The sequence below is a fragment of the Takifugu rubripes genome, chromosome 5, assembly GCF_901000725.2.
Source record: "Takifugu rubripes chromosome 5, fTakRub1.2, whole genome shotgun sequence".
Taxonomy (NCBI): domain Eukaryota; kingdom Metazoa; phylum Chordata; class Actinopteri; order Tetraodontiformes; family Tetraodontidae; genus Takifugu; species Takifugu rubripes.
In genome coordinates, this window is record NC_042289.1 from 2548389 (window position 1) to 2562135 (window position 13747).

General features: G+C 44.3%; 1 protein-coding gene across 1 annotated transcript; it reads left to right on the forward strand.

The window, feature by feature from the left end:
* Positions 1-2475: 2475 nt before the first annotated feature.
* On the forward strand, positions 2476-13436 carry LOC115249803 (ornithine decarboxylase-like). The gene is made up of 11 exons (XM_029835971.1): positions 2476-2523; positions 3980-3995; positions 4296-4423; positions 4498-4671; positions 4763-4935; positions 5155-5371; positions 7112-7192; positions 7293-7455; positions 12232-12400; positions 12483-12645; positions 12912-13436. The coding sequence occupies exons 2-9, from the start codon at positions 3980-3982 to the stop codon at positions 12252-12254; spliced, it is 975 nt and encodes a 324-aa protein (XP_029691831.1). The 5' UTR covers positions 2476-2523; the 3' UTR covers positions 12255-12400; positions 12483-12645; positions 12912-13436.
* Positions 13437-13747: the final 311 nt, after the last annotated feature.

Sequence of the window (13747 nt, forward strand, 5' to 3'; positions counted from 1 at the left end):
TTCCGTCATGTTTCCAATCATTTGTTCCTTATTTGGATAGAACACACTTTTCTTCTTATCCTTGCAGCGATTATGTCAAGTTGGCACAGTGGCAACTTTTTCCATTTTATGGATATTAGAATGGTGGGCGTCTTTCTAAGCATTCTGTTTTTTTCTTAACAATATCAGCATCTATTGCTTTTTGATCATGATGTAAAGCTTTATCACACCCTTGAGTGACTTTAATCACTTTCAACAAAATTAAATGTAATATAATAATCATATGCTGTTGAACCCTGCTGTCTTACAGCTGTATATATTGGCATATATTTATTGATTTTAATTCAGTTTGTTTGTGATGTGCTTGAAAACTCTGTCTCATGGATCTGTCACTACCTGCTCTTCTGCTGAGGTGGAGAATTCCACTCACTCTGCTACGCCCCTCCACCACCCCCATCTGATCAGCTTTCATCATTTTTACCTGTTTCTCCCTTTTAGGCCTAATTAAGCAACTTCTGGACATTCATGCCTTGCCAGATTGTTATTGCTCTATGCCTGACTCTCCAGCACTTTGTTTGATCGGACTTATTAGTTTTGACCCTGCCTGCCTTGGACTTTTCCACCACGTCTCTGCCCTGGTAAATCTGACAACCTTCTGTCCCCGATTAAGGGTTAGGGTTAGGGTTAGGGTTAGGGTTAGGGTTAGGGTTAGGATTAACCTAACCCTAAGTGTGGACTTTTGCACACTTTTGTTCCCTTTGCTGGTCCCTCCTCCAGCCTCCACCCACTCTGCTGATTGTCTGTCTTGACTCTCTCACCTGCTCTCATCTTCATTCTGCTTCATGTCTTCGTGGCCTGACAAGGCAAAATAAGACTCCTGGAGCCATGATGTTCTACACTGTAAGTGTTGCTTTTTTGGGGAAGGGAGATGGCAAATCATAACATTGTTTTTGCTCATATTTAAGAGTGTAATTTTAGAATGATGGCAATATAGCAATGCCAGGATGGACAAAACAGCCATAATATTTTGTTTTCCCTCTGTTAGCAACTTATAGACACACTTCAGAATTCAGAAATGTTTACATATCAGTTTCAGCCAAAAATAACTCAGAAACAATATACTGCAGGTAATATTTTAGTGTCAGATTGACTAGGACCTAGGATGACATGACTTCTTCCTGTGGAGAAAGTTCAAGTACTGTTCTTCTGGGAAATCTTGGTTCCTGTCAGTCATATGGAAGTTCCTGTCACGTTCCTGTCAAAAATCGACGGTGCGCCTTATAATATGGAGCGCCTTGTGTGTGGACTGAGTTCCAAATCTGCTGTGTGCCTTTGGTGGGTGCACTACGGTAAACGCTCTGCCAATTGATTAGCGGCACACCTACGCGTAAGGATCCCCTAAAATGGCGCCGGTCAAGCGAGACACGTATGACTGAGGCTGAAAATGGCAATCGAGCAATCTTAGTGTTTTCGCTTTATGAGGAGGCGGCATCTCTCCATACGCGCGAGGACAACTGTTGCGCAGCGGCTGCCCGCGGATTACCAGGAGAGGGCGGCCATCTTCCCTAACCCTAACCAGGAGAGGGTGGCCATCTTCCGCACCTACTGCTGCGACAAGATAACCGCGCCCAGCCACATCTCCAACATGGATGAGATCCCTCTGACTTTTAACATCCCTTTGACCCACAAAGTGGAGAAAAAGGGACCGGCACGGTGGCGATACGCACAACAGGGCACGAGAAGGTGTCATTCACCGTGGTTCTCGGCTGCCACGGAAACGGACAGAGCGCTGGATGACGGAAGGCGAACACTCCTTCACAAAGACTATGAGGCAGCGGCGGGCAGGTTATGCCACCATATGTGAGTGGATTGTAGACGCGTGGGCTATGATACCGTCTTCATGTATTGTAAGAGCTTTCACAAAATCAACGCTGAAGCGGAACCGGTCGGTGAGTCCGATTCAGATGATTAAGAAGAGGAATTCGGGATGTTGGACATTGAAATAGTGCAGCTGTTTAATTCAGATACAGAAGATGAAAACTTTGATGGTTTTGTGGCGGAAGAATAAATATTTTGTTCAATAAATGTGTCGAAACTCACTGTTTTACTTCCGCTGTCATTTTTTACTGTATGTTTCAGCATGCGCCTAATAATACGGTGCGCCTTGTGTATGTTTTAAATACAGCAATAGCACCCATAACTGAGACTGCGCCTTTTGATACAGTGCGCCTTATGGTCGTGAAAATACGGTAGGCTTAAAATGACAAAGTCAACTCCATCAGGTTGTGCTTGCCTGGTAATCCATTGTTGCTTTTAACAGTCCTATATATAGATACAATTTTTATGGATACAAACTTCCACTTAGTTTGTAAAAATATAAACAGTTGAGTGAGCATTTTGGTCCAAATATAATATAAATATAAATATAATAGATTTAAGTTTCTTTCTTTCTTTCTTTCTTTCTTTCTTTCTTTCTTTCTTTCTTTCTTCTTCAAGAGTCATTAACTCTTGGTGTTGCAGGAGGAAAACTGTCCCATTGCAGAAATGCAGTCCCTGTCCCCAAGAAGCCACGGATCACTGGGCTTAACGACTACAGACCTGTGGCGCTCACCTCTGTAGTCATGAAGTCCTTAGAGCGCCTGATCCTGCCACACCTCAAGTCCATCACCACCCCCCTCCTGGATCCACTGCAGTTCGCCTACAGAGCTAACAGATCTGTGGACGACGCGGTCAACCTGGCCCTTCACTCCATCTTGCAGCACCTGGACTCCCCGGGAACCTACGCGAGGATCCTGTTCGTGGACTTCAGCTCTGCGTTCAACACCATCCGCCCCGCTCTGCTACAGGACAAGCTGTCCCAGCTTAGTGTGCCTGCCTCCCTCTGCAGGTGGATCACTCACTTCCTGACGGATCGGAGGCAGTATGTGCGGCTGGGGAAGACTGTCTCGGACTCTGTCACCATCAGCCCTGGATCACCCCAGGGCTGTGTACTTTCCCCCCTGCTCTTCTCCCTGTACACAAACTGCTGCACCTCAAGCCACCAGTCTGCCAAGCTGATCAAGTTTGCGGATGACACCACCCTCATCGGGCTCATCTCCAATGGCGACGAGACTGCCTACAGGAGGGAGGTGGCTCGACTGGTGTCCTGGTGCGGACACAACAACCTGCAGCTGAACGCTCAGAAGACAGTGGAGATGATTGTGGACTTCAGGAAAGTCACAGCCCCTTTGCCCCCCCTTGCCCTCATGGACTCCCCCATCACCATCGTGGACTCGTTCCGCTTCCTGGGCACCACCATCACCCGGGACCTTAAGTGGGAGCCAACCATCAGCTCCCTCATCAAGAAGGCCCAGCAAAGGATGTTCTTCCTACGGCAGCTGAGGAAGCTCAAACTGCCTCCCAGGATGTTGGCGCAGTTTTATACGGCCATCATGGAGTCCATCCTCACCTCCTCCATCACCGTGTGGTACGCTGGCGCCACCGCCAGGGACAGACTGAGGCTGCAGTGCGTCGTGCGCGCTGCCGAGAAAGTGATCGGCTGCAGGCTTCCATCCATCCGGGACCTGTATATCTCCAGGACCCGGAGGCGTGCAGGTCGGATCACGGCCGACCCTTCCCACCCTGGTCACGGACTGTTTTCCCCCCTCCCCTCAGGCAGGAGACTACGGTCCATTCGGACCAAAACCTCCCGCTACATGGACAGCTTCTTCCCCTCTGCCATCAGGCTACTGAACACCAAGTGACTTATCACTTAAGCACCATGTACAGCAGCCAGTCGGACTCACGAACATCACATTTCTCCTGCATTGACCTGCACTATTTCTTACTATTTATATATATACTGTACATATGTCTTATTTTATTTATCTTATTCTAATGTTGTCTTTTTTATTTTGAATGTCGCAGCGTCACACCAGGACAAATTCCTAGCTTGTGTAATACTGTGTATTACATGAACAATGGCAATAAACCTGATTCTAATTCTAATTCTAATTATAAAATGCAGCATCAGTTGGGTGAGTATGGAACAGAGGCCAGTACCCCCTGCAGGTGCAATGCCTGAATAAATGTTAATCTCTCCCGTTTGTTCCATTTTCACAACAATGAATGAAGGAAATTTGAATGTACTGGGCACATTTTTGAATTCTGAATTACCAGTTAATCAACAGCTGCCCCTTGATTAAGTTTTTCAAGATGTAAAAAGAATGGAATACCTTCCTTTTTCTATCTTAGAGCACAGCTGTGAACACAATTTTTTTTTAATGTAAACTGTGACTTAATCTACTTATGTGTGTTTTGTTTTTCTTCTTTTGCAGCACAATTAATGTCAAAGAGACCAACCATGAATGACGTTTGGCCTGATAAGTGTGGTGTTTACATTTTAGACAATGAAAGTACTGCCACACGATTCATAGACAAGAAAATTAAAGAGCTTGACTCAATGGTGAGTGAATCTCTAGATTGAAGTTTAATATTAAAATGCAGTTTTCAAATGTAGGCTTTGCTTTACCAATTTAGGACAGTGAAGAACCTTTCCAGGTGCTGAATTTAGACACTCTGATCCAGATGCACCTGAAGTGGCTCTCCTACTTGCCTCGAGTCAAGCCTTTCTATGCTGTCAAGTGCAACAGCACAGAAACAGTCCTGAGGACGCTGAACGCTCTGGGAACTGGCTTTGACTGTGCAAGCAAGGTTCCCGAAAATATTTTCCACAATTAAATGCTCTCTCCATTTGTCAATGTTTCTTTTCAGTTTGCTGACCTGAAATATGTTTTCTTAACAGGGTGAGATCAGTCAGGTTCTGTCCCTTGGAGTAAAACCTGAAAACATCATCTATGCACATACAACAAAACCGCAGTCACACATTAAATATGCCTGCGCTCAGGGAGTTAATTTAATGACTTTTGACGATGAAGAGGAATTACGAAAAGTTTCCCGTTGTCACCCCAAGGCCAAGTAAGTGAAATAAATTGTCCAAAAACATTGTATGACAACCCTTTTTATTTACATGTATTCAGATGATCTATTCACCTTTATTTACTGCAAGAATGGTTATTCTTTCATGATACTAAGCTACATGTTTTTTTATGGCCAAGTCTAAGCAAAAGGTTTAATATGTCACAATTGATAAATTGAATACACACAGGAAATGGAGTTTTGAATATATCATTCCAGACTAGTACTCCGAATTGCAGTGGATGACTCGTCATCCTTCTACAGACTTAGCTCAAAGTTTGGAGCAGGACTCAGCACAACTGGTAGGCTGCTGGAATGTGCTGCAGAGCTGGGCCTAGAAGTTGTTGGCGTGAGTTTTCATATTGGCTCTAAATGCAGTCAAAGTTTGGCTTTCAGACAAGCCATTGCTGATGCCCGAAGCGTTTTTGACACAGCGGTAAGTGATGTCAAGTTTTAAGTCATAATTTATCACATGAGTTCCATTATGTATGAAATACAAGTGAAAGTGGGTAATTTGGTCTGGAGGTAGTATAAGGTATATTTGAATTTAATGTTAATCTATGTAAGAGGACATAGTCGAAACGAATTAAACCTTAAAACTAAACTAGGTCAAAGTAGGACTACTATAGGAGACCCATAGTTACGTGCATATCTTACATTCTGCATTGCACTTAACCTGTGGCAAATCCCAAGTCTTGAGCTGCTAGTGAGTTCAGGAGAAGGCTCGGTGGATCCTGCTATGAGAAGCAGTTTTGTCTGAGATGATATGTTTTGACCCTATTTTTTAAAGTAGTGGTATTTTGTTGAGGCAAAAATGGGTTGTAGTGGCTCCTATTGTCCACAAGGAATATAAGATGTCTATTGGCTCACTGATCTATTCATCTGTTCTTCTCATGATAGAAATACATCATCTGAATGTTTGTCCAGCACTTTTTGACTGCAACTTCATGATTAAACATTAAACTGTGGACAGTTACATTAAACTTGTTTCACCTTTAACATGAAGCATTTGTCTTTTGCTAGTTCTTGTGAAATGTATTCACCATTCCACTGCATGTACAGTAAACTTTTACTATAAAGTAATATTTCCAGAAAGTCAGGCTAACTGCACAGACTATGTTATGTAAAAGGGTCAAAGGTTCAAACTGCCTTTATTTGTGACCCTTGACATCGACATGGGTCGGTATGTTTTTGTCTGTCTCTCGACAGGCTTGGTCTGAAATTGACATGTCATTTGTGTCACTGTAAGGGCCTCATTAACCTAATGTTAGGCTTTTAGGGACACTGTCCTATCCCCTACATTTACTGACTCTCTTTGTAAAAAAAATAAGTGTAAAGTAATCTGGACTCCAGGAAGCATTAGTTCATTTCAAAACATATATCATATTTTTATTAATTTATCAAAAAGCCCACTTAACAACACAACTTATGATTATAATATAATCAAGATGGGTGTAAGTGGGTGTAACACACACACACACACAGATAAACAGATATGAATTCTCGTTCATAGTGAAGACTTCGTAGCTGTACAAATTAGAGTTGTATTCATAAGAATTTGGACTCACTGTATAGACTTTTATAGATTCAGACTCACATATAAGCAATCCTCTTCTCTCCTGTTTACTTCTCTTTATTCACATTTTAATGCTTATTCATGGACTTGAAATACAAACATTAAGATTAGGAATTTATTAATTTTATGGAAACAGATTTGCAAGTCACCGTACATCATACATTCCTTATTGACAACACAAGCCAATCAATCTCAATTTTGGTCTCAAAAAATAACCACTATACCATTAATACGACAGTTTAAGGTTTCTTCCCAATCTAGATGGACTTCAAATATCTGAGGAAACTGTTTAACCCACGGTTTAACCCACACAGCTTTATCTGCATATTACTTAATGCACATATAGTAATGATCAGTACTTTAGTCAAAGGTAACATAATTCTTTTAAGGCCTTTCATCCAAGAAGGGTTTTTCTAAAAACTAATGAGGACAATTAAAGAGTAAAGCTAATGCCATGTATTGTGTTCAAGGAAAAATATTGCTTGAATTGGTTTATATTTATTTAACATCACTTTTAAGATGTGTTATTCTTTATGAAATTGGAACAAGTCCATTGGAGTTTCACTGAAAGCTGTTGTAAGATGATGACATTTCCTTCAGAAACTGTTGGGCTTCCAGTTCAGTCTGTTGGACATTGGTGGAGGTTTCTCAGGGAAAGACTTTCCAGCGACTCTTCAAGAGGTACAGAAAGATCCTGTTGATGTAGCTGGACATGGTCTTGGTCCTCGTGTCCAGGACATCTGATGAAATACCTGAAATATTTGGTGTTTTACCTTTCTAGTTTTCAGAAGTCATCAATGGAGCACTTGATGAATATTTCCCATTTGAAAGTGGAGTGCAGATTATTGCAGAACCAGGTCGGTACTATGCGGAAACAACCTTCACACTTGCAGCCAACGTCATTGCTAAAAGGGTCATCATGGAGGATATGAGAAAAGAGGGAGGTATGTTTTTAGTTGGCCTTTGAGCCAACCTAAACACGCTGCACATCATTATAATTGACTATACAAGTCTTCTTTTTTCTTTGCATTAGAATACAGTATATTTGTGCAGTTTAAGTTGGTCTTGTTGAATTGGCTTGCATTAAAGCCTTTATCAGTCACAAAACTATTCCCACTGTTCAGAAACATACAGTTATTGCCGCCGCATTAAAAAAGAGCCCCAATCAAGCGCTTAGACTTCAACAGCTCAGTGGGTTTTACTCTGGATATTTTCTCATCCCAAATAAAGGTGACAGTCTGCTTCCAATCTTGGACTTAGGGTGGATAAATATGTTTTTGAAGGTTCTGCTGTTCAAGGTGTTAAATACCCAGCAGGTTCGGACGACTATGGGTTAGCAGGCACGATGATCCTGTGTCTAAGCAATGTCTGGCACACTGGGTAGTTGACACCATTTCTCAGGCCTATGCTGGCTTTAGTCTCCAAATTCCAGATGATATGGCAACACACTCCATCAGTAGTGTTACCTCATGGGCTGCATTGAGAGGTTTCTGTGCAACTTCCTTTTGGGCTACATCATGCATGTCTGCACAATCCTACAGGGTCACTGTAGCACCACAAGCCCCCATGAGCTCAGGAGTACTCTCTGTGGCCGGCGGTGTTTAAGATAGTAGGCCCTTTGTCCCTTGCGACACTGATGGTGTGACTCATCTAAGGTGCAGACCGTGTTGATGGTCTGAACAAGGTTGAAATAGATCAGCAGTTAAAATTGTGGATCTATGAGACCAAATGATGATCATCACCATATTTTGTTGCTCTGAACAGGCTGAGGTATTCCATGCAAGAGGAGGCGGCTTGGTCACATTGGTGCTTATGTACACAGAGGGCAAAGTCCTGTCACCAGGCACATGACTATGTTGCCATAGGTCTTGGGGATAGGCAGAAAGATGGCATCGTTCAAGGTGTAGACCATAGTGACGGTCATTATTCGATCTCAAAGACCTATAGTTATGTGCATAACTTACATTCATTGCACTTTGTTACGAGCGGTTGTATCAGGACCCGAAAGCAGGCAGGACACAGTGGCGTATCGTTCCGAGAAGCTTTATTAAAGTTTATAGAACTCAAAAAGAGGCGTGGAGACCACGACTCGGTTCTTAATCAAAACAGGGAATGTAAACCTACGACAAAAATCCCGAGCGGGGCCGAAAGCAGTCCATGAAGGATTAAGACAAAACAATAATCCGATAACGGGTTCAAAAGTTATCCACGAAGGAAAAAGTCTCACAAAAGTCCAGGAGGGTATAGCCGGGGTTTTCCGAAAAAGACAAAACACGCACCATAAATAGGTGGCTTGATTACGATAGTCTGCAGGTGCACCAGTCCCCGGCACCACCTGCGGCTGAGGCATGGCTCCACCACGCCCCCCGCAGGAGAAACCCTGCAAAAGAGTTCCCAGAAACTGGGAACCTGACACACTTACCTGTGGCAAATTCCAAACATGCTTGGAATGTATACGTGGAAAACAATGTTTAAGATATTTATTGGATTCTCCCAAAAAAAGAAGTTCCTGAGAGACTGATGATGTACTACCTGAGTGACGGTGTGTATGGCTCCCTAAATTTTCTTCTAATAAATGGGCAAGTTTCACCCTACCTTCACAGAGTAAGACTAAATCATTTCTCTATGTAAAGAGTAACCACATTTGTTATCTTGTTTAATAATATTGCCTTTAATGATGCCTAAATACATGCCAGTTGTGCCAAAATTTATTTAATTATTTCATTTAGGATTACACTTTTACCTCTTGAAAAAAGTACTTTTGTGTGGGTGACTCTTAAAACCCATCTATCATTCCTTGCAAGTTCTTAAAACAACACGAAACAGCTAAATTATCACATGATTCCCTTTTTATGTCTTTGATGTGAGCAGGCTGTGGAGAGCAGTGAGAAGAGATACAGGTCAGTCATCTGGGGTCCGACCTGCGATTGCGTTGACAAAATCGTTGACAACTACTTGATTCCTGAGCAATTAATATATTGTACCTTTTAATTCTACATCTCTACATCTGGGAGAAGGTTTTCTTATCCTTAAAATGCGTGATGGTTTTAGACTCTTTTTTTACTTAGACTGGAGGTAATCACTATGTGTGGGTTAATCCAACAGTTTTTCCAGATATGTTTGATGGCAAACATATATGATGTCTGTTGGATGACAGAGCTATTCATCTGTTCTTCACATGATAGAAATACATCATCTGAACGTTTGTCCGGCACTTTTTGACAGCAACTTCATGATTCAACATTTAACTGTGAACAGAATCAGAATCAGATTTATTTATTGCCATTGTTCATGTAGTATTACACAAGCTAGGAATTTGTCTCGGTGTGACGCTGCAACATTCAACAGAGAAGACAATAAACACTAGAATAAGATAAATAAGATAAGACATATATATATATATATATATATATATATATATATATATATATATATATATAAATAGTAAGGAATAGGTAGTGTGTATTCCTATAATGTGCAAGAGCAGCAGTTAAGTTAAGGTTAGAAGTCCACAGTGCAGGTCAATGCAAAAGTAGTGTATTGTTCATGAGTCCGACTGGCTGCTGTACATGGTGCTTAAGTGATAGGCAGTCTCGTCTCCATTGGAGATGAGCCCGATGAGGGTGGTGTCATCCGCAAACTTGATCAGTTTGACAGACTGGTGGCTTGAGGTGCAGCAGTTTGTGTACAGGGAGAAGAGCAGGGGGGAAAGTACACAGCCCTGGGGTGATCCAGGCTTCTTGGGGACAGGGACGATGATTGAAGTTTTGAGGCAGGCTGGCACCTGGCACGACTCCAGGGAGGAGTTGAAGATGTCTGTAAAGACAGGAGTCAGCTCCTCTGCGCGGTGCCTCAGGGTGGAAGGAGACACGCCGTCCGGGCCAGGGGCCTTGCGCGGGTTCAACCTGGCGAACTGCCTGCGACATCCTGTTCACTGATGGTGAGTGGAGGGGGGGGGGGGGGGGGGGAGGGGACTGCCTTTGATGGAGTGAGGTCCATGGGGGCAGTGGCACTGGGGGGAGGGGAGGTGTTGGGCATGGCTGACGAGGTATCAAAGCGGGCATAGTGGAGGGACAGACTCTGACAAAGGGCTTTGTCGTCCTGACCCTTTGAAGCCTGAGGCCTGTAGTCGGTGATCTGCCTCAGGCCTCTCCACACAGAAGCAGAGTCGTTAGCAGTAAACTGCTGCTGAAGTTTCTCCGAATACACAGATTTAGCTCTCCTCAGTTCCTTGCTAAACCGGTATTTGGCCTCTCTGTAGCAGTCTCTGTCTCCACTTTTCAGCGCTGCTTCCTTTTCTTTCCTGATCTGTCTGAGTCTCGGTGTGAACCAGGGCTTGTCATTGGAATAACTCACCCTAGTGCGCATTGGTAGAATGCACTCCTCACAAAAGTGGATATATGAGGTCACAGTGTCCGTGTACTCATCCAGATCATGTGTGGCCCCTTTAAACATGTCCCAGTCAGTTGTGTCCAAGCACGTGCGCAGCTCCTCCACAGCCTCACTGGTCCATCTCTTCGTGGTGCTCACGGCTGGCTTTGTTAGTTTCAGTTTCTGTCTGTATGTGGGGATCAGGTGGACCATCACGTGATCAGACAGTCCTAGCGCAGCACGGGGGACGGCCCGATACGCGTCCTTCACTGTGGTGTAGCAGTGATCCAGCGTGTTCTCTGCTCTGGTGGGGCATTTGATAAACTGTTTGTACCTGGGGAGCTCGTATCTCAGGTTGCTCTGATTAAAGTCACCAAGCACGATAACCAGAGCGTCGGGATGGGTCCGCTCCACTTGTTGAATACAGTCCGCGAGCGTGCGCTGAGCCTCGCGCGCGTCCGCGTCTGGCGAGATGTAAACAGTGGCCAGAATGAATGAAGCGAACTCACGCGGAGAATAGAAGGGTCTGCAGTTGATGAAGAGGTATTCCACAGCAGGAGAACAGTGCTGGGAGATCACAGTCACATCAGTGCACCAGTCGCTGTTGATGTAGAAGCAGACTCCACCGCCTGCTCTCTCCCCAGAGAGCGCCAGGTCGCGGTCGGCACGGAACAGCTGGAATCCCTCGAGGAGGAGCGCGCTGTCCGGTGTCTCTTTCCTGAACCAGGTTTCAGTGAAGCAGAGAACACACGAGGTGGAGAAATCTTTAATCCGCATCAGCAACTTCAGATCGTCCATTTTGTTACAAAGTGAGTTGGCGTTGGACAGAAATATCCCAGGCAGCGCCGTGCGCGAGCCTCTCCTGCGTAATCTCGCCAGGGCACCGGCCCGTCTTCCTCTCCTCCGCCGTCTCACCTTTTGGACCAAAAAGTGAACCAGGTCTGGAAGTAAGTCCGTGGGGGTGAGAGTCCTGATGTTTAATAGCTCTTCACGGGTGTAAGAGCAGGCAGACACACAATTAACAAACAAAAATAGACAAACAAGAACGCAGCGAGACGCCAAGGCGACCGCTCTGGGCGCCAGCAGCAGCAGTAGCAGAAGCAGTAGCAGCAGTAGTAGCAGTAGTAGTAGTAGTAATAGCAGTAGTAATAACAGTAGTAGTAGTAGTAATAGCAGTAGTAGTAGCAGTAGTAGTAGTAGTAATAGCAGTAGCAGCAGTAGTAGTAGCAATAGTAGCAGCAGTAGTAGCAGTAGTAGTAGTAGTAGTAGTAGTAGTAATAGCAGCAGTATTAGTAGTAATAGTTCTAGTGATTACATTTCCGTTTCTCCTTCCTCTGTCTTCTTCCCAGTCTGGAGCATCTGGACAGCATAGAGAAGCTGGACCTCAGCTGGAACCAGCTCTTGTGGGTTGGCTCTGGCGTATTCAGAGGCCTCTCTCGGCTCAGACAGCTTTACCTACACAACAACAGACTGTCTGTGGTGCAGCAGGGGAGTCTGGATCTGTTGCCTGGCTTAGAGGTATGTGACGGAAAGACAGCTATACGTATATTTACAGTGCTTCTGTCCCTCCATCCCTCTGATGTTCTGTCCATCTGGGCAGGTGCTAAACTTGAGTAACAACAACATCTCCTGGATAGACGGCGAGGCTCTAGCGCCTCTCTACAGCCTTGCTATCCTCGCTCTGGAGGGAAACAACCTGCATCATCTCAAGTTCAAGACATTCCTCAGCCTTCATACAACGGCCACACACATCACGCTGTCAGGTTTCCAAAAATCAACTATGCTCTCGCTGAAGAAAGTCTTGAGCTGTTTCAACGCTTAGTGCTAATCTAAAACTGTAACATAAAGGAACAGCATATAATGTTGTTTTAGCTAACAATAGTTATTCCACAATTTCCTCATAGCTTAAATAAAAGTTTGCTGTTCAATTGTCTCCAGCTTTTCAAAATAAATGTAGTTTTCTCGGGTGTGAAACCAACAAAGCATCCTGTACACAGTCACAGTTCTACCTCTCCACATGCTCCACCAGCCAACCCCTGGAACTGTGACTGCGAACTTCACCGCGTCTTCAGCAAGATCCTCTACGTCCGCCACCTCCACGTCGACGACTATCGCAACGTGACCTGTCGGGACCCGCCGCAGCTGGCCGGGTCATCGCTGTCGTGGGTTGACAGCCAGCTCTGCTTGGCGGAAACAGTCACGGTGCTTGTGATCACAGTGACTGTCATGGTGACGGTCGTGGCAGCTGTAGTGATGGCGGAGCGGAACAGGAAGAGGAACAGTGGAAAGAAGTGGGATGCTGAGTCACAGACACAAACATAGAGCCCAGAACTGACGAGTCGTCATTAGAGTGACAAGGTTGCAGCACTCTGACTGATATTAAGCAATTATTTATTTATTCTTTTTATGATCTCTATTAATTTTATGTATTCATCCAAACTAAACAACCATAAGCTGCTGTTGTTTATGTCTAATTTACAGCTCCTCTGGGTACCAGCCCATGGCGTTCCCGTGGAAATGTGCTAAATAATGTATATTAAATCTACCAACCTCAAGTTTCTGGTAATCAATGATAAGTCAGATCTCCCAAAACTCTGATGCTCATGCACCCTTTAATTGGACTTAATTTGTCTTTTTGCATCTGCGCCTATGTAAAAAGTTGGAGGTAGGGTCATGTGATGCAGGCGGCGAGGAAAGGCTGTTCAGAAAGCAAAGTGAGTGCCGTTTGTTGTGCGTGGAGCTGCGGTACCACAGAGCCAGCTGACCCAGTCCACCACTGAACGACGGGCACACAAGCATAGGAAGTGGAACACTATGGGAAGGGGAGTTCATGTTTTATGGTCATATATCCACATATGCCTCAAT

Coding starts and splice junctions, on each gene's coding strand:
- LOC115249803 (XM_029835971.1), top strand. Junction 4,672..4,762: donor GCTTTGACTGTGCAAGCAAG/GTTCCCGAAAAT, acceptor TTTTCTTAACAG/GGTGAGATCAGTCAGGTTCT. Junction 7,193..7,292: donor TTCCAGCGACTCTTCAAGAG/GTACAGAAAGAT, acceptor TTACCTTTCTAG/TTTTCAGAAGTCATCAATGG.